Source organism: Aptenodytes forsteri, unplaced genomic scaffold (assembly GCF_000699145.1).
Source record: "Aptenodytes forsteri isolate BGI_AS27 unplaced genomic scaffold, ASM69914v1 Scaffold479, whole genome shotgun sequence".
NCBI classification, from domain to species: Eukaryota; Metazoa; Chordata; class Aves; order Sphenisciformes; family Spheniscidae; genus Aptenodytes; species Aptenodytes forsteri.
Window position 1 is genome coordinate 1,128,082 of NW_008794627.1, and position 21,080 is coordinate 1,149,161.

General features: G+C 37.8%; 1 protein-coding gene across 4 annotated transcripts in view; it reads left to right on the forward strand.

Moving 5' to 3' along the window:
* Nucleotides 1–21,080, forward strand: part of PPP2R5E (protein phosphatase 2 regulatory subunit B'epsilon) — a 70,674-nt gene that overhangs the window by 32,746 nt on the left and 16,848 nt on the right. For all 4 annotated transcript variants that reach the window (XM_009273373.2, XM_009273374.1, XM_009273375.2 and 1 more), the window contains exons 2-3: nt 6,658–6,854; nt 18,900–19,001. In XM_009273373.2, coding sequence (XP_009271648.1) covers nt 6,658–6,854; nt 18,900–19,001 — 299 coding nt within the window. The remainder of the gene's footprint in view (nt 1–6,657; nt 6,855–18,899; nt 19,002–21,080) is intronic.

Below are 21,080 nucleotides of genomic sequence, written 5' to 3' on the forward strand. Positions count from 1 at the left end.
TTTAAAAGTATAGTTTTAAAAAATACGCTTTGTTGAAATTCTTTTTATTGTCAATTTGTTTTTAATTCTTGGTGTTGCGATGAAGGAAACGGCAGCCTTTCATCCATGTGTTCTATTAAGGGGCTGAAGCTCATGAGGGTTTACATATGTGAGTAAAGGTAGAATTTTGATTAATACATTTAAAAGTATATCTACGCTATAAAATTTTGGCAGTGTATATGACTAAGAGTACATCTATTAAGGAATATCCCCTGCTGCTTGTAATGCTACTCCATATGCACTCAAGGCACTCAAATCAAATGCTAGATCTACACTGCTTTCAGACTACTCGGCCGAGTAAATGATGTTTGTTGAAAACCTCAGTGAAATGATCGGGGAGTATTGGCAAGCAGTAGAGGGATTTGTAGTATCCAGGATCCCTGCGAAACTACCCAGGAGACTCCCACCTGATGAGAACTTGTTCAGTTTGATCAGGGAGAAATTTACAGTGGGGGAAGTAATTCTCAGTTCTGTGACTGAGTATCTGAAGAGACACTGATTATCAGGAAAAGTGGTGGAGTATATCCTGTGTTGCACTTCTAATCACGTATTTTGAATGTGGTGGAAACAGTATGTTAATGTTGCGCTGTTCTTTTTGTGCGTGTTCACTCATGAAAGTCAGCTTGAGTTTGTCCCACTGTATTTATTGCTGTGTGAATAATGTTGGTGCTGGTTAGACTTTATGTATTTGGAACACGATGCCTAACTGCTGCCCTGCTTGTATAATTATTAAGTATAGAGAATGGGTTGGGAAAACAGCTTTGAAAAAAGCGCCTGTTATAAATGAATGATTACTGACTTCACAGAGCATTCATAATATTGACAGCCAGTCAGGAAAATTAAATAAATGCAGTCAGGATAGTGATTACTTTTCTCAAGAAGTGTGTGTAAGAAAGAGAGGGCAAACATTTGTACTTCTTGGCATCTTAAGATCAATATTCTACTGTGGAAAGTGGCTTAGAGTCATTAGGTACCGGGGTATATGTATGGCAGGACCTTGACTTAGCTAAAGCTTTGAGCTGAGTGTTGCTAGACCTTCTCTTGAAGTGAACTTCTCAAAGAAGGACCAGAAGGCTTTCAAATTCAAATTTGCAAGTTTATTTGAATAAAAACTAGAAAGTTAGCTTCTTACAAAATAGAATCTTCATAGTGACCTGTGGGGGATAGATGTAGACATAAAGAGATTTATCCACAACTGCCTACTTTGTGCAGGTAGGTCCATGCTTCAGTAGTCGGTTATGTTTAACTCAGTGGCTTGGTGAGTGGCAGCACAGCGGGAAGGGTTAGTGTTTTTGGCACAAGGAGATTTTACTTAACTAGAAAAATCATAATCCTAGGTTTATTTAATAGCTGGAAGATACGGAAACTGAAGAAAAATTGGGGAATTATTTTACCATCAAGCTGTTAGGGAAAGAATACAGGAAACAATCTTGGGGGGTGGAGGTGAGTGAATACAGAGTTCTTAGATGTTGGGAAATTATAAGGAAGTTCTTAAAATTAATGTGAGTAAAAAAGCTACTATTAATCTCTCTGTCCCCCATTCTGGACATACTTTAGTTTTAGTACATGTTTTTGTTTTTCGTGTTAATGTGGTGGTGTTTGCTTTTACTAATGTACAAGAAGATGATGCTAGTTCTTTATGCAAATGTCATCATCAAGCTAATTAATAACAGTAATGTGTATACTGGAAGCAATAGTGATTCTGAGGGCATTTGGATTTTAATTATTAATAAATGTTCTGATAGTACATATGTGTGTGCAGGGTAGCATGTGTGAGCATATCCTAGTTTTGCTTAATATTTTATATGTAAGCTGCATCATTTGTCTTGTTTTATTCTAATTCTAGGCCCTATACAGTCTTGCATCTGCAATCCTGTGACTTTTCCTTACAGTGGTTGTGCTGGCTTAAGCAGCTCAGTCCCTCCCCCCGTCTTCACTTCTTCACTTCCCGGCTTTATACCCTTCATTGCAAAACTACAGGCCAAAGTGGATCAGGGAACTGATCCAGGTGTACAGTATCTCCCCCTTCTTGGCTTTCACTACCACTGAGAGGAGAACCGTAACTCAGTTCTCTGGATGCAGTTTTGCTGCTCTGATGCCTAGTTTTAGTTTTCTATGATCCAAAATCGGTTACTTGTAAATTACTTAAAATATGAATGTAGTACAAACATGAATGTTTTTTTTATATATGATAGATACTTGCAGTAAAAGTATGCTATCTGATTTTTATGTCTTTATTTGATAAAAGGATGCCGAAGGCAGAGACTGCAGAGATGACTGATGAGAAGGGATGGGCTGGTTGGATTAGGATTATTTTGGAAAAAGACTATTAAGCGAGAAACTGAATTGCTTTGGCCATTTTAGGATTAGTATTTCAGCCCTTGTAGTAACAATTGTGGTCCATGTCTAAAAAAAAAATTACAGTACTTTCTGCCAATTTTTCTGATAACTTTATAAAACACTTGATTTTGTTAAAGGCTCTGATTCTAACTTGATTATCAGCCCTTGTAGTAACAATTGTGGTCCATGTCTAAAAAAAAAATTACAGTACTTTCTGCCAATTTTTCTGATAACTTTATAAAACACTTGATTTTGTTAAAGGCTCTGATTCTATCTTGATTATCATTGTTCAGATGTATTAGCTTTCACTAAGCCAGTTTCCTTTGAATCGGTGAATACTCAGTGTATTTCAAAAGCACTATACAGTTTTAAATGGCTAAAGAGAAAACTGACAAGCCTGAAAATTAACTTGTAGCAAAGACCTTCTGAAAATGAGGAGAGTTCTCAGTCATCCAGATGGAAGTTTATCTTTCTTTAAATTTTGATTTTAATAAATGTATACTCTCCTGTGCATTGGACATAAAGCACACATGCCACTTCGTAGTGTCATTCTGCTTTTATTTTATAGATGATTAAAGAATTATAGGTATTTACACAGATTTATTAGAGCAGTTGCTCAATTTTCAGTTCTTTCAACTGAAAGTAGATACGTTAATATTGCAGGTTATTAAATTTGGGGCCTAAATGTGTGGCTGCTCATTAGCACGAGAGTAAAATGTTGCAGAATTCATTGAAAGCTCTGAGTATCCGTCTGCTGAGAAGAAAATTATTTGCTGTTTTTCATCAACTAACTGTGAACATCTCTAAGGAATTGCATGTTTCATTTCAAGTCATTGCATTAAAGAGTTCAACTCTGCTGTGGAGCTCAATAGGTCTGTGCCCCAAGTACCAGCGTGCTCCCTGCTCTGAATAGTGGCATGAGGGTGGCTGGGGAAGTCCATTCTTAGTGATCTGTCGGTAAGGTTTGTAGAGCTGTGAAAGAGGCATTAGAGGATTAAGGAAACCACCACCACCCCACCCCACCCCACCCCCAAAAAAAAGAAAACGCAAACAAAAAAAAAAAACCCAAAACCAACTAATGGCATAGTCTCTGCGGGAAGGTTGGGAACATGGAATACTGATTTCATTGGTTTCGGCTGTCCTTTTCTCGTGCTGTGCATATTAGGACTCCCTAAAATTTACTCTTATATACTTTTCCTGTTTCCAAGTGGAAAAAACCTAGGCATTAGGTGTTACCCTGTTCCCAAGGCACCCCGAATTCCCAAGAATGATGAAAAATATTATTGCATGAAACTGCTTGCAATTTTCTTTTGTAGTGTGAATGGCAACTTGCTGAATAAAGAAAAGCAGATATGACCAGAACAATTGAGTTTTGGGGTTTTATTTCATGGGACCTTGGGGTTGGTTGGTTGGTTTGTTTGTTTGTTTGTTTGTGGGTTTTTTGGTGGTGGTGGTGGTGATGTTGGTTTTTGTCCCTATAGTTCCCATGGCTCATTGATGTAGTAATGCTGGCATGAATTTCATGTGGTGTTCTAGAGTGGTTTTTCGTGAGAAGAACTTAATTATCTTTTTCATTTTGTTCCCACACCTCCAGATACTTAATTGGAGGAAAAAAGAAAACAAACTTTTATTAGGTATTTTAATGCTTTAGTAATTTTAAAATTTTTATTTAATACCGACCCTACCTTAAAATAAGTGTAATCTCGAGTCATTTGAGTCTGGTTATAACTTGCGCTGGGTTGTGTCTTAATGGATTCCTGTTTGATTTCAGCCTGTGTTTTTCTTTGACTAGGATGTCCGTGTCGGCCAAACTAAATGCGTGCAAGCCATGTAGAACAATGCAACCATAGATTTTATTGATACCATTTACATGTTGTCAAGTTCTAAGGTAGATTATAGGTAGCATAATAAAGAGTGGAAGTTAGAATTAAAAATAATACTCTTGAGAAGTAACTGATTGCACTTTTATCTCTTTTTTTTCAGTTTGTATTTATAGTCTGTCTTTTGGAAGAAGTTGTTAATCAATTAATTGTTGCCTGCTTGCTAATAACAGTGAATTCTGATGTCCATTTTCCTTTTTTGTATTAATTGAGGGCAGGTAATCAAGAAAGCAGTAATGTGTCAGTTCACAAGTACTTTGCTTCCCCAGGCCCTTTATCTCCTGTAAGGCTGTAACCTTAGAAAGGTCGCCAATGGAAGTGGTCTTTTTTGTAATGGGTGAGGGCTAATGACTTTCTCTGATTTCTTGGCTTATCTTAAGTTTCAGCGCTGCCTGCTGTGTGGCATCTGAACTCATGTGAGACACCTGGCCAGTGGAATGGCTTTAGGGTGACCTGTTTTTGGGACCTTCAGTTTTCCAGAGGTGTTTGGGGGGACTGTTCTCCTGCGTAGCAATTCTTGTTGGGGTTCTGCAGGACCACGTTTCTTGAATCTTCTGTGCCACAGATGAATATAGTCTGTGGGAACGTGGGGTGAATAATTATGATGATACAAAGTGTGGTGTCATAACCGTACCACTTCTTTTCCCCCTTAATTTGCTTTGGACACAGCTGTTGTAGAGCTTACGCAAGCCTTATGAATATGAGACTGGTGTGTGCTGCCTGGTTTCATCAATTAAACTTTACCAAGATCTTGGTTGTTCTTTGTGGGATGCAGTTTGTTAACCTATTGTATCATGTCACTACTGCAGTGCTGTAAGCAGAAGAAGGTTGAATAAACTGTTGTGCTTTACCATGTCAGGTCAGAAAGCACGTAGCATCTTTATTTGTACTGCAATCCATATTTATTTTTTCCAGTATTTAAGGGATGCAGAGAGCTGATGTGGAGTGCCTTGGGGTCGTGCATCTCTATCAGTACTTTTTAAAACTATGCATCCATATACTATAACCTTGTAATATTTCATGGGTCTTTTGAACTTGAAACTAGTAACTGTTGTGTGCGTGGTTTTAATTAGATTCATGGTACTTCGTCCTTAAAACTACTATACAACTACTAACAGCTTCCAGCGTTTACCAAGTATTTCTTAACTTGACATACTCTTGTGTCAACAATAAGAAGTTCTATCTTAGGTTGGCTTTTTACTAATATGTCCCAAGTTTTAAGAAATAAACATCAATTCTTTACTATTAATATTTTTCTAGTTGTAATAAGCAAAATTTTTCATTTAGATGTTGTTTTGTAGCTTGGAAGGTCATTCACTGGATTCTGGTGCTGACAGAGCATTCGTGCCTTTAAAAATAAAAGTAGATCAAAGGAAGTGAAGTGCCCTCTAGTCTGAGGGCATACTTTCAGAGTAAATTTTTCATAGATGTTGTTTTGTAGCTTGGAAGGTCATTCACTGGATTCTGGTGCTGACAGAGCATTCGTGCCTTTAAAAATAAAAGTAGATCAAAGGAAGTGAAGTGCCCTCTAGTCTGAGGGCATACTTTCAGAGTAAAAATGCATATTTCATTTCTGCAACTTTCTGCTATTGTTAGCCTCTTGTGTACATGAACATTGGATAAACTAAACTTTCTGTGTACTCTTTTGATGCACTTGGTAAACTAATGAACCATTAGGTAGTTGATATTTCTCTTATTAAGTCTTTTATCTGCTGAGAATTAAGAAAACAGCAGAAGTAGTAAGTAGTACATTCTGTGTACTTTATTGGTCAAGCACATACTATTATTTTGTGTGAAAATGTTCCTATTGATGTTATGTGTTCATAGTACAGCAAAAAATCCTCACTGTGTTTCAGTAAAGTTGATTTTTGCTATGGGAAGTGTCAACATGGGGGTAGTGATTGAATCTGAAAACTTGTTTGCAGAATTATAGTCTTGCTGTGTGTTCATATGCATATTCATATAGACTTATAAATGACGCAGTGTTTTTAGAAATACGAATTAATCAAGCTTGATCTGTTTGACAGTTCTTCCATCCCTCTTTGGAGTGTAAGTTAACAATGGTGAATGTCAGCCTCCAGTGAAAGTAGTTGTATGTCGTAGAATGAAGTCTTGAATGCTGTTGTGTTTGCATTCTCCACTTCAGTCTGGACTTTTTTGGTGAACTTTTTTTCTCTTAATAGCAGGTGGTGATTAAATTACTTCTACAACATGTTGTTCAAGATCTCAAACACACAATAGTAATACAGTTCCTATAAGGGGTTCGTTTGTTAATCTGAGCTCTGTTTTACAAAAATTGTATGAATGCTGCTTTCCTTTGAAATTGATCTTCAAAAAGAAATCCTGTTTTGTATAATAAGATGCCAGACTCACAAAGATTTCCTTTCTTGTTTCATAGACGTTCCATCTTCAGAGCAGCCTGAACTGTTCCTAAAGAAACTTCAACAGTGCTGTGTCATTTTTGACTTCATGGACACGCTTTCAGACCTTAAAATGAAAGAATACAAGCGCTCCACTCTTAATGAACTGGTGGACTACATTACAATAAGCAGAGGCTGTTTGACAGAGCAGACTTACCTTGAAGTAGTTAGAATGGTGAGTTCCTTCTTTCTCATGGTCTCTTTAAATCCACTTGGAATTCCAGTTACTCATTGTGGGCGAAATTGAACCCTGGAGTAGGTGGATTAAATGAGGCCTTTGGTTTGTGTTTTCTACTAGACATCACTTGGGGATAATTCTCCAAAGACAAAAATATTAATTTTTATATATGCTTAATTAAAGTCAAGTAGGTGATGGTTATTATAGTGTCACAAACGTATGAAAGGAAACCTGGATTGTTTCCTGATGGAGAAAGCCAGCAGCCATAAAATCAGAGTCCATCACATTTCCCCACACCTGCCCTCCCTCTCCCCCCCAGTATAAATACTGGAGTAATTTGCAAGTTTCTTAGCTTTCTTTGAACTTTGTCCAAGCTCTTGAGCGTGTACTTTAGGCAGAGATAGCTTAAAGTACGCACAGATAATGATTTTTAAATAATAAATGCTAAAAATGTTGTATACGATCAGTGTGAAAATTTCCTGGTTGTATTATGTGGATTCATAGCAGCTGCTGTTAGAGTGAGCAATATTACTCAACAATAACGCCATACCTTGTATATATAAATTGTCAAATAATAGTGTTTTCAATGTAAAAATGGAAAAAATACCAGATGCTGTATGGTGAAGAACGTTCATTGCGAATGGCAAAATCCATCACTGCTTTAAAATGCTTATTCTGTGCTACCATACGGAACCCTTATAACCTGTCATCTAAATGAGAAGGCAATTAATTAAATATAGATTTGGTGATGTTGGTTTCCTAGTGGTACTGTGTGATCATGGAATCCACTGGCTATGTGCTGTAAGAAGAAAAACATGAATAGATTTTACATTGCATTATATATGCTCCTTATTTCTTTTCTGACACACAGATACACGCTGTGTTGCTTGTCTGTAATATTCAAAAATAGCTGTAATTTGTGACAGAATCACCAAGCAGTTAATAGTGAAGGATAAAAACAGAATTAAGGGTGTATGGAAAAATCTTAATATGGCTTCTTTGTGTGTATGCATTGTCAGAAAGCCTATAATTATGTGATCAGATTCTTCCCTTTCTCCCCCACCCTCCCTTTCTTCCTTCTGTACTGGACCAGTCTTCTGAATGAACTGCTTTTCAGTCTGTTGTGTTACTTGTTCAGCATGTGGTCTAATGCACCATTCAAATACCGGTCTGAATACAGAATTACTAGTTCTTTGCTGAATTCTTTTGCTGGTGCTGCACTGTAGTATCTAAATGGTTTGCAAATTATAGTTTAATCTTACTTGTACCCCTTGTGATGAACAAATTGTATCATACCTTTTGTATAGACAGGACACTGATGCACAGATAACTTCAATAAAATTGGGTGCTTTTTCTGTGTGTAGAAGATGCCTCGAAACTCTCCTTCTGGGAAATTTGTTTCTTTTTTTTTTGGCATTTCTGTTACTGAGGTTGTATTCTCGCATTGACTTTGGTTATAGTTGTTTACTGCAGCAACATTTGTAGAATAAAGACTCTGCAAGTTAGTGTTGTCTTAGGTTGGGCCCCAAGAAACAAGAAGAATTTGATCTGTAACTGCTCATAATGTTCAATTTGAATCATAAATCATAACCTATGAAGGAATCTGAACTTGAACTGCAGAAGAGGTGCAAAACCCCTTTGCTAGCATGTCCTACTGTCCCTGCAGTTGCTTATGTTGATTCACAAAACTGTTTTTATCTTAAGGAAATGATGCATTGCCTAAATAGTTTGAAAAGCATGGGTTTAAATAATTTTCTTAAATATAGTCTGTAACTAAGATATGGAGGAGTCACTGGAAGTAAAGATACAGTGTGAATTTTTCCAGTGGATTTCACAGATAGTTGCTAATGGAGCTTCAGGAATTCCAGTTTCAGCTTAGCTCATTTTTGATGGAAAACTGTTCTATGTTCTTTTCTCCAGTGTTCCCCTGATCCTTTCATTGCATCATGCATGCCCTTCTTCATCTTACTTTCTTCTGCCTTGCATTTGGGCTCCAGTGCTGAACTCAAACTACATTTCCTCTTCAGTGCCAGGGTACTTAAGCAGGGGAGGAGTGAGAACATTCTCAAACCCTGTATCTGGCTACTCAGTGGCCCCTGACTGCCCAAACCTGGATTTTTTACAAATAAAAAGATGCCTAAGTAATTAGGGAAGTGGACGTGGTTTTTTCCTAAAGAATTTCCTGAGAAAGTTGTAACATTTAAATTTTATAAGAAACTCTAGCCTGCAACAGACACCTGCACTTTGATGAAGGTGTAAACTGTTAGAAAGCTGGAGTCCCCTAATTGAGCCTGTCGCAGCCAGCAGTGTTCTTGGTGCATGTGCTCTTGGAAGGTGGTTGTATTCCATGTGAGCAGGATGCTGAGCTCTGGTACTGAATTTATGCAAGTGAATCCATGGCAAATGCATGAATGATTTCTGTCGATCATCCCAACGAATGCTAATGCAGTGTTTCTACTAAACCACATCATCAGGGCTTTGCGTTGCAGGTATTTTGTATTTTACAGGTAGGCTTTCTGATAAAAATGCTATTTTTCCTCCTGGTCTTTGCCTACAAAAGCAAGACTTCTCCATCACTTTGAGTACAGTTATACAGGCCCTGGAGGGAAAGGTAGGACTTCTAATATTATATAAAATAAGTTTTCAGCACATATTGCCTGGTGAAGAGACGGCATTAGTCACTTTGTGCTGAAGCATTATGTTTGGTGTAACTTGTTTGCAATAAGTGCATGTTCTTGTTTCAAGCAGAATTGTGCTCATAATCGTATACTGAGACAGACTTAACTGTACACAGTTGACTTCATGAGTGCAACTGCTGCCTTCATCTGCTTTTGAGGATTTTCATCTAGGTCTCCAACTGTGTTCACAAAGGAGCTGTCACATTGACAATCTCTGACCTGTCATGATAGTGAAGAAAACAGCAGTATCTATGTCCTGACGAAATTAGTGTCCCCATTGACTGCCTGCCACAATTGTCACAGGAGTGTTTTGATTGAAAGACCAGTATCTTAAAACTGGTCAAAATGGAGCACAGGTGTTCCTTGTCCCTTTGGAAGGTCTCCTCCCTGTTATGTTTAGTGTTTATGAATCCAGGGATTAGTATTTCTTGCTTGGCCTTTTGGGCTATTGTAATTTGGAGGTGAAGGAAAGTATTGTAAACAGGGGAAAAAGAAAGAAGCTGTTTTGTGAGTTTTGGCATCATTTAAGAGCAGGAAAAAAAGGCATACCAGTCTGAAGCTGATATTTAAAAAGTTACTAATATTAATAAAGAAGGATTAATGGCTAAAGTGCTTTCTTACCTTAATTATCTAAAATGTCAAAAAAAGTAGTATCTGTGGAAGAGCCTTTTTTTGTTTTAAAGTTTTATAACGTACGTCTATATTAGTGTTCTCTGTTCATGACCCAAAAGGAGTTTGGCTTTGCAGATACTAGCATAGAAAAAGGTTGCCTGTAAAATTCCTCAGAAACTCTGAGATTTTTAATTACTTCTAAAATGTGGTGGTGTTATGATGTAAGGGTTTGAAAAACAGTCATTTGTGGTAGCCAGCATAACAGCTCCTGGATATTTTTACTGCCAGTCATCCTAAATTCATGCAATTGAAACCTTAATCCCTGAACGTAATATCACATATATTCATCTTGTTCTCATGAGTGTATGATACGATGTTGTATATAGCTAAATGTGAAATCACTTGGCTATTTGTCAACCTGTGTGCATGTCCACTTATTTAAACCACTCACTTTAGCCTGATATATACAGAAGTGTTTGGCATGTTACTGGTTATTTAAAAAAATGAAATAAAATTGAATTTACTAATGGCCACCAAAGCAAGCTTGCAGTGGCCTCGTCACTGTCATCAATATCGTTTGATGGGAAGAGCGGTTGGGATTTGTGTTAATGGCCTGAAGCTGGACAGATTTATTCAGGAGGGTATTGCTCAGTGTACTTCCCCTGCAGTTTGATGTGTTGTTCAGAAAGGCATATGACATTCTTTAGAATTAGGCTAGTCTTAGGAAAAAAGGCCCTTGCCAATTAAACCACACTGTGCTAAGAAGGAAATGCCAGTAATATGACTTTATGAGCCAATAATTGGACACTTAATCTAAAATTTGCTCCTGTCTGAGGAAAATGTGGAGGCTTAAACTAATGATGCTGATTTTGCTGGTAGATTAAGCAATGATAGATAATAACAAACATTTATTTCGTTCAACTGTGGTATCCTAAAGGGTGTATGTAGTAGAGCTTTTTGTGTTTTCTGGGTATTAAGACATAGATTAAGGAAACATTTCTTTCATTTAAAAAATTGGACGGGAAAAATTGACAAGCTGTTAAACTGAGAAATCTGGATGAATCTTTTTGTTGGTGAGCAACATTTCAGCTCTCCTACTTGCTTCTTCAAAAATTGTAAACCCAACCCCTGCTGTGTACCGTGATGTTTATGCAATATCTGTGGATGGTTGCCAGCCCATAAGAGATGGCTGAAACTTTTTTGAGATGTACCTTTTAGAATGGGATAATATTACTTTGTTCTCCTCTCTTTTAAATGCAGAAATGCCTTTGGCTTCCTGTTGTCATCTTTATCTTTTCTGTAATGACGAATCAAGTAAAATAAAACTGTAATCTCTGTAGCCAAAACGAAACATCGTATTCAATGTCTTGTGGCTCAAAGCTGTGTTGAGCAACACAGTGAAAGAAACTTGGTTAAACGAATACCCAAATAAATACCAAAAAATGAATTTGAAAGGTCAGATTCTGATTTTTTTTTTTTTTTCTTTTTCTTCTTTCTACTGACATAAATCTAGAGGGATTGCATTCTTTTTCTGCAGGTTTGTCTCAACAGATGTGAGGGCAGAGTCTGATCAGGAGTTTGTTTGTGACAGACCTTTTAAACATAAAGAATATCTTGTTAAGCCATGAATTTTTTAGCATGTTAAGGAACCTATTTTTAGGCTGTTTGCTAGCTGTTAGACTTTATAGGCATTATGAATTTCTTTATTTTCTATAGCTTATGACTAAGTATGCCATCCTGCTTGCTAAATGTTAGGGTTTTCCGTGTTAAAATGTTCTTGGATAGAGATTTTTATGCAAATGTACCTATATTCAGTCTTACCTTTTTGGTTTAGCAAAAACCCTGTGCATATGTTCCTGTTGGTTCTTGTATTAGGTTTAAAAATATAACACTGAACGTCATTTTGAGTTTAAGGGAAATAAATCATGTACTCTTACAAGAATTGACAAATAATGTCTCTTTTCCAATGTGAATTTTATATAAAATCAGGAAGTCTGTAAAATATTAGGAATTAATCTTAACTTGAATCAGTGTAGGTTCCACAGATTGTTTTGAAACCATCTGAAATGCTGAAAGGAAGATGCAGTGTCCTTTGACCCCCCAAAATGGACTTTGATTAAAAATTGTCATGTAGGTGCAGCCATGATGGAACAAGCATGCTATCGAAGTTTAAAAAGAAATAGATAAAAATCACATTGTATTTTAAATTCTGTTCTTGTTTCTTTAATGTGAGGGTTATCAATTCTGTAGAAGCAAGGAAAAAAATCTGACTGGTTTATTTTATGCGTTATTTCCAAATTCCTCTGTTAGATGCTTTTTATTATTCACATTCTTTATACACCTAGTTTGTACAAAACCCACAATGCTTATTAAAAGAAGAGGCTCTGATGTTCTGTACTCCTCTCAAAAAATCAGTTGGAGGCAGCTCCTCTTGCAGTAGTTGTCCCTAATAATTTTTCCCGACAGTATGTAATTACATTTACCCGTATCCATTATTCCTCCTGTTGGTTACATAGGCCTTTCATTCGTCAGACTTTATCTGCATAATAGTACAGTGACTAGGTCTACAGCAAAGAAATAAACGGGAAAAACATTTTTGTTCCAACAGTTACTTGTGTCGACTGCTGCTTTTCTTTTTTTTTTTTTTTTTTTTTTTTTTTTTTTTAAATAAAGGAGGGTACACCCCCACCCCCGTTTTGGCTGCGTCGTCTTCTTAAATACCTTTCAAGCATTGTGTCTGTAGATAAGCACAACGTGAATCTTCTGGGAGATCGTTTTCTTGCATTTTGAAGTTTTTGTTGTGTTCTTCAGTTTGGAGTCCGAGACAGTATGGGTTTTGTAATGCTGTCTAGAGTTCAAGTTTATGTATTGGCAGGCTTTCACTTGATCTGATGCCTACTCTAGAGATGAGGGGCTCTTTCTGCTGGTACTGTGGGCTTTAATTTGGCCAAGATATTTGAGTTACTGCTATGATTTTTTAGATTGCATTGTATACTGGGCACAGTATACAATGGGGGCACACATTAAACAAATAACTGTTCCACTGGATCATCTCAAAATGTAGTTACATGGAGATAGTGATGAAGGAGGTTATTACTGGTAGGGTACCCTGTTATGGTTCAGATCTAGGTGACCTAGAGTGGAATTTCAGAGCTCCAGTTTCCAGCAGTGAGAAGGTGCACCCGGGAGTGCTGTCTGGGGATGGGTCTGTGCTAGCACTTCTGACTCAGAGGTGAGTGTGCTCTTGAAGTGGGTCTCCCATTTGTTCTCACTGTACTTTGATGCTTGTCATAGAGACGTTTTTAGGGTTTGTGAATTTGATTCCTTTTGGATAAAATGTCTACTCCAGGAGTGTACCTAATGCTCTTCTACTTGCTGATGGGCTTCAATGCAAGAGGTCACTAGAAAGAAACTCCTCCCTCCAAACATACATAGTGTGGACATTGCACCTGAGCACTAGCTCTTTTGTTCTACAAACTTGCTCCTATTGCACTTCTCTGCCAACAGAAGCATATGGCCTAAGGATCTCAATTTTACCGCTTGCTCATCTGTATGGGTGGAAGCTGCTACCACCGCTGAAGTGGGTGATGGTAAGCTAACAAGTTTAGGAGTCCTGATCTAGAGCTAAATTCTTGCAGGTTATTGATTGAATTTTTAAAAGATTTAAAGGTCAAGAAAAGATGAGAAGAACTGTTTCCCCCCTGCCCTATGATCTGGATTGTTGACTGCGTTTGCAGTCCAACGTAGTTCATTTTAATGTAGCCAAGTCAAAAGTAATGCTGCTGGGCAAAAAGAAGGCATATAATATTAAGCCCTGAAAGACTGTGTTCATGCAAGCAGTGGTGCAGAAAAGGATCTGAGCATTGTATCTTCACTATCTTAATATGAGTTTCTGATGCAGTGCACTGTTCAAAGAAGTGGATGTTGATAAATTCAAATGGCAACATGCAGAAAAAAAGAGGGAGATTGTCTGGCTTTTTAAACGTACGCCAGTACACTTGTGCACAGGTGGGAGCTCAAAGGGAGGAAGCAAAAGTAATCACAGGATTAAAACCAAACAAACCAACCAACAACTGGCTGGGTTCAGAAGCTCTATCTTTCCATTTAGCAGCACAGAGGTTGAGAGGTGTCATGTCTATATAAAAATACCTATATATGAACAGATACATACTGCATATGCAGATATACATACACAGATGTTGAAGAGATCTGGTGGTTTAATGAGAAACAATGGGGAATTGGGCAGGTTCAACCTTGAAATCCAAAGCAGCGCTGTAGTTAAATTAGTAGTAAAACTTTAGGAGAAGAGAGCTGGTGGAATCATTTATAATCTTTAAAGATAAAATTAGATATTTCTTTTTGTAAGACGTACTTTAGTCAGACTTCTGGGAACAATTAATTGGGTTATATAGAGAGATTACAGCTGAGTGACTGCAGTAGTCACTTCAGGCTCTAAAACATGTAAATCCATAAACAATATTAAAAAAAACACATATGCAGATATATTTCAGGGCAAGTTTAGTGTCTGTTCCGGGGCCATTGTTGTCTCCCAGTTAGCATGGCTTCAGGTTATGGCTTAATTACATCTTATTGTTCCTGTATGTTGTTAATATGCACAGTAGTTTAAACATTGTGTGTGCAGAGATACTCGGTTTCAATTTCATATATACATGGGGTTTATTTGGATGGTTCCACATACTGGTAATAGAAGAACAGGTGTTCCCTCTGAGCTAATCGGGTATTCATTTATCCTGTTTTTATATAGCTAATGTATTAAGCTTCCCTGCGTGTATGTTTGTTTTCATTTCAGGGTCTGTTCAGGAAAACTATTACTGATAAAAATCTTTGTTTCAAACAGCATAGAGTAGGAGCGCTGAGCTGAAATTGAATTTGTGAAGTGTTTCTGTTACAGCATCGTCATTTTTATAGCGCTCCAGTGAGGGACAAAGAGAGGACTTCTCAAAACATTTATTCTTGACTTCAGACTTAAGCCTCTTAGTACTTTCTTTTCTAAAAGTTATTTCAAATATAAATGTGGTGATAAAATCAGAGCTTTCTTGAAGCTTGTTACTTTTAAGTGTGTATTCATAGTTTCATAGTTCTGGATTGCCAGGTACCAGTCGTCAGATCTGTTCAGAACTTGCAGCTCATTCTTTGTGGGGGTATCAAAGCAGCCTTCCCTATCTTCTTGTTTGTTTTTAATGAATTGACATTGACTTGTAATTGCCTGCAAAACTTTTTGTCTTGCTTCTAGTCGGAGTTGTGCCTGACTGACACACTGACATGGAGCTTAGAGGTGCCTGGGCATCTCCAATTTAAAAATCTATCATTTCGGCATTTCCAACTTGATCTTGGAAATTTTAGATTCAGTGCTGATGGGTAGATTTTACTGATTTGTTAAATTGGTTTCTGGCGCTTAGGTGTTCAAATTCTGCATAGTGGGGGAGCAGCGATGCACTCTTTTACGCCCAGTTTGGTGTGTGCTTCTGAAAGGGACAGTCATGGAGGACAGCGTGCAGATGTCTTTGAGGACATCATGGGGGAGATCTGTCATGATGCAACTTTCTAGAATATTAGAGTTCTGGTTTGCTTTACAAAAATATCGTCTGGGCTTGGAGGCGTTCCTAATCCGGGGAAGACGGAAGTCAGTATTGATCACTAGTCATTTGTGTTGGCTATGGGAGAGGAATCATCAGGGACTGTATACGCAGGCTGGCAGGGATGTCCTTTGGCTTGATGATCCAACAGAGGTCAGAAGAGAAATGATTCAGCTATCCAGCTGAAGGAATTTTGGCAAGCTGCTTGGGCCCAGGGATAAATACTAAATAGCTACTTATGCCTATCTGAGAAAAACTATTCTTTCCAGATTTGATGTAGCGTATTCCCATCTTTGTGTGGTGGCTGTCAAAGTCTCTAACGTACAGCTGGGCAGTTCATGCATGGAAGAACTTGTTGCCTTCGGTTCTCCCTTAGAGGCTTATAAACATTAGCCACCCAGAGGCTACTGATTTAGCTAAGCATGCTATAAATTGACACTGCATGTAAATGAGCTATCATGCCGTGTTGTGGTGATTAATGTAACTGTAATGGCACACATTATCTTTTAAAATTACGATAACCTGGGGAAATCATTTAAAGATAACCTGTTCTGTCTGTTCTTCTGAGGAGAATATCTGCATTTTGGCTCCATATAGCTTATATTTACTCCTAATGCAAAAAAAAAAAAAAAAAAAAAATAAAGAGAGCAAACTGTATACTAGGACCATATTCAAACTTGCATTGCATTTACTCCTGCATGTTAATTTTCTTATGCAAAAAACCTGCTTTTGAGTTGCCTTGAGACTGGCCTTTTTTTAATAGGCACTCTCCAGAAATCATACTGGTTTTGTACAAGCTCATGATTCAGGTGTCATGCTGGTACTTAACTAATTGTTGCTGAACCCTTCATACTTCTGTCATGCTGTTAAGGCCCTGGCAGTAACTGCTTGAGGCTTGGTTTGACTTAATTTAAATCTTACAGGAATTTGTCTTTGTTTAGCTTTTCATTCTGAAAGTATGTACTTTTCCTTGCAGGTTTTGCTTGTGCCATAATTCAATATTTGTTCCAGTTTCTAAACACAACAGCTGATGAATACTTATGTTTTCTCTGATCTGTTGGTACAAGTTTCATTAATTTATGTATGGTTAAACTTGCAGAAAAATTTCTTTCTTGTTTCAAATGAAGTTTAAAGCAGAAAAAAAATAGCTGCGGAATGCCTTTGGTTTTGCTAGTTCCCTATTTTGGTCCAAATACTGAGAAAGCTGAGATTTTTGAATGTGAAGCATTAACCAAAAATGCTGCAGTAAGTATTGCAGAATCCCAGATGTTCAGATCCAAGGCGCCAATAGGTACATTTCCCCCTTTTTACTTGGGAATCCTTTGGGCTGTCTACCCTCTTTTGCCCTGTGCTCTAACCCACAAACAACTCTGTTCTGCTAATTCTGATCACTTTCCTCCTCTCCCTGCTTTTTCATATCAGGGATAGTAGAAGGAGGAGCTCAGGAATTCTTGGGGAAAGACAAACTGTAACGTGTGTATTCCTGGAATAGTTATTTGACTTCTCTTCATGAGACCAGAAAAGTCTTTTCATGGAGGGGCTCTTGAGAGAAGTGAATGAGTCAGGGGAAGAGGCTGGAGAAGGGAGAAAATCTCCTAATAAATGCTAGTTATCACTTGGCAGGTATGCACACAGGGCAAGTAGAGTTCAGTATGTATCAGCACAGGCTATAACAAGTGCTGTATCTGTTAAGGTTGAAAGCCGTGCGATTTGAAAACATGAGATTTACATATACAGTGAAGGCTTCTGTGAGAGTATGTTTTACTGTAACTGTAGTGAAATACACCCTCTTGTGGCAAGAAGAAAAAAGTCCAAGCAGAAACCCGTGCGACCTCTTTTTTTTTTTTTTTTCCCCCCCTATGCTCACTGGTTTGCCTTACTTACTCTGCTTTTGTCTTTCCCTTGTGCTCAGTGAATATTGCCCACTGGTATGCACCACGTGTGCTTTCTTACAGTTTTCTGTTGTTCCATCTTTCTGTTTATGCAGTACCTGAATGTGTTCTGTCTGTCTTGCAAATTCTAAAACTTCACTCTGTCTATCTCGATCTGGTTTTATCGGTATTTGGATTGTATTTAAACTCTTGGCTTTAAAGTGCCCTGTCTTAGTAAGTCGCCAACATGTTGAAAATATGCCTTACAGACTAACTTTAAAACATTTACAGGAGTAAAAGGCTGGAAAAATAAATAAGGATGTTGAAGAACATACCAGTTTTCTTTCTTAAATAGCTTAGTTTGTCTGAACTGCTATGAAGGGGTCACGTATAGATGGGATTAGGAGATAACATGCTGCTTTTCCCAGCTGTTTGATTAACCAACTTAGAGATGGGTCAAATGCAGTAGCAGAGTGCAAAGAAGGCACATCACCTTCAAAGTGCAGAAAAGGCCCTACAGCATGTTTGCAGTTTATCAGATTTGCTGCATAATAAGCTGTACACTCCATTCAGCACTATAATTAACCCAGGAAAGCACTCGGTTCAGTCTTTGCTGATAGCATGAACCTCACAAAGCCAAGCAGTCTCAGCAAAATACTTCTAAATAAGATTAAGCAAAGCGAACCAACCATGAAATAAAATGTAGGCTAAGTGACGAGCAAATATTATTTGTTGCTTGCATTTAGTACCAAGTTCTGTACTCGGCATGAGGTGTCCAGGCATATAATGTGTGAATAGCACTGGCAACTGTTAACAAGTGCTGACAGACGAGACCTTAAGTAGATATCATTAATGTTTTCCCTGTGCAAAGGAAAATAACCAAGTGTTGTATGAAAAAACTTGTAAATGCATGTTGATGGCATTTCCCGCAACTCCTAAACGGTCGTGGCTTTCAGCCCGTTGATGCCCAGCAGGATTGGGAATTACATGTTGGTGGGCTCATCTGGAACATGGTGGACAGAAGCGGTGGCAGACTGGGTAATGCTGGGATATCAGTGGAAAGAAGAAACAAAAAGACCTGGAGAAAGGAAAGCCAAGGCTGGTGGCAGGTTTGTAAAGTGACAGGTTCCTTAGACATGTACTTAAAGAACTTTGTCAGACAGCAGGCAAAAATTACTGTGTATGTGATGGAGGACAGATAGAGTAGGTATAGACATAGAGAGTCCTGAAATCTAGTACATATTTGAAAAAACAGATCTCATTATTCTTTCTTTCACTTTTCAGGTATCTTGCAATATCTTCAGAACTCTCCCACCTAGTGACAGCAATGAATTTGATCCAGAAGAAGATGAGCCCACCTTGGAGGCATCGTGGCCACATTTACAGGTTTTTGATCATTTATCTCAGAAGAAATGCTTATCATTGCTTAATGTGTCTCATAATTTTCTCAGCTTTTTTTTAACCTGTGAATCAGAACTAGCCTGTGAGACACTAACATTTATTAATATTGTTCATTGCTATAACATTGTACCTACAAAGACAGGAGAGTACTTTGTGAAATTTGCAAAATGGTAAAGCTTTCTTTCAAAATTGTATTGATGGTGTCCCTCGTATTCCTGTTTTCCTTCATGAATTTAAAAATTATTTTGCTTTCCAAACTGTTCTCATGCACAATTTTTCAGCAGCTTCAGCCAAGAGCATTGTGGGGATGATACTGCTAGCAGATTTGCTTTACTGAGGGTAGTTAATTTTCATACAAAAGTACACAGGTGTTGGCAGCTGATCAGAAAAATGACTGAGAATCTGTGTCCCTATCGCAGTCTTCCTTCCTCTCCCCGGGTCGAGGTTTGCATTCAGGTGTTGGTAGCAGGGTGCATGCTCACTGCTGTGTATCATCCCTTCCTCTGTACCTCAAGTGGCAACACAAGGTATTTTGAACAAAGAACATAAACTAATTTTGGAGAAAGCATCATTGATGCTAATGCAGTAAATTCCTTTATAGAAAATATAGATGCAGATCCTGCCTGTGTTAGTCAGGACAATGACTTGCACCACGAGTAAATTTAGAAGAATTTTGCCTGAGTAACAGTTTGTGGAGTCTGGGAGTTTCTGTGAGCAAAGGAGCACGACTGATCTCAGCTTGAAATGAGGATTTTATTTGACAGTTGCATGCACAATCCTTGCCTGTGAGCAGTTTGTTTCACTCTTTTGTGCTCTCAAATCTAGAATCTGTTGAAATGTAGGTTTCGTCCATCATTTATATTTAAATTTCACAAAAATAAGAATCTTAAAAGCTTCAAGGCAGCTCTGAACAGCTCTGCCTACCTAGAAACAGCACAGGCATACATATCTGTTATCTTATGGTCGCTGACACTAGTGCTGTAGTTCTAAAAGTAATTATTTACATGGAAATGATGGAATTCCTTAGCGAATGATTTACCAGTGTCAGGAAGAAATGCACCAAAGTATTTGTCAGGAGTTGATGGAATTGATTTCCTGATGATTTAATACTAGTTATGTAAGCTGTCACTTTTTCCATGTCATATTTCTAAACCTCTTTCCCCGTTTTTGATTTCCTATTGTTTCCCTTCAGAAGTCAGAGAACACTGACATAAAGCAGCAGCAGCAGTATTGCAGCATATTGGTGTTTGCCTGGAAAAGTTTAAAATTATTTTAAAATGTAATTTTTTAGCTTCCTTTCTCCTTTCAGTATCAATATTCATACTCACTGAAGCCAGGAGGGAAAGAGTTTTCAATGGCTGCCCTTCTTGAAAAGGTTCAGCAAAGAGAATTGCTAGCTGGTAGCTCATCTGATCAGTGACAGGTCAGAGTTGCTGTCGTAATTACGAGGCCACAGCAGTGCCTGTTTCACTTCACTTCCTTTTTGCCTGGTTCTTATACTCTTCTTTTTCTCCACTAAATGAAAAGTCTGTTGCCGTCCCACTGAATAGTTTAAGCAGAGTTGGAATTGCATGAAAGTAAGCAGGTTTTCCCCAGCCCTGAGGCTAACCTTTACAGTAAGTTAGGAACTTCCGAATAAATTCCGGTTTGTATTCTTCTTCTGTGTTTCAAGTTCTAGTAGAACAGTACTCTAAGCAGTTTCTAATTTAATTTAAATATTTCCAACTGTTTCACCAACCCTTTCAGAATTGTAATGTCTGTATTTGATGTGACTTCAGCAGTTCAGAGGGCAGTTTAAATGTGCTTTCCAATTACGCTAGGAAGCTTTACAAGATGATAACAAGCATTATGAGATGGCAGTGCCTGTTCTTGGTGATGAAATGTCTTTGACTGGAGTTAAATAAGCAAAACTAACTTAAAAAGCCCATGCAATTAATTCTAACTCCACAGTAACGATTTGATAAAGGAGAGAAATCTTTTTCCTCTTTTTAACCTTTTGGTCCGTGGAAAAATAAGTATTTTATTTTCTAGCAAAAGAATTTAGGGAAATACTTAAAACTATAA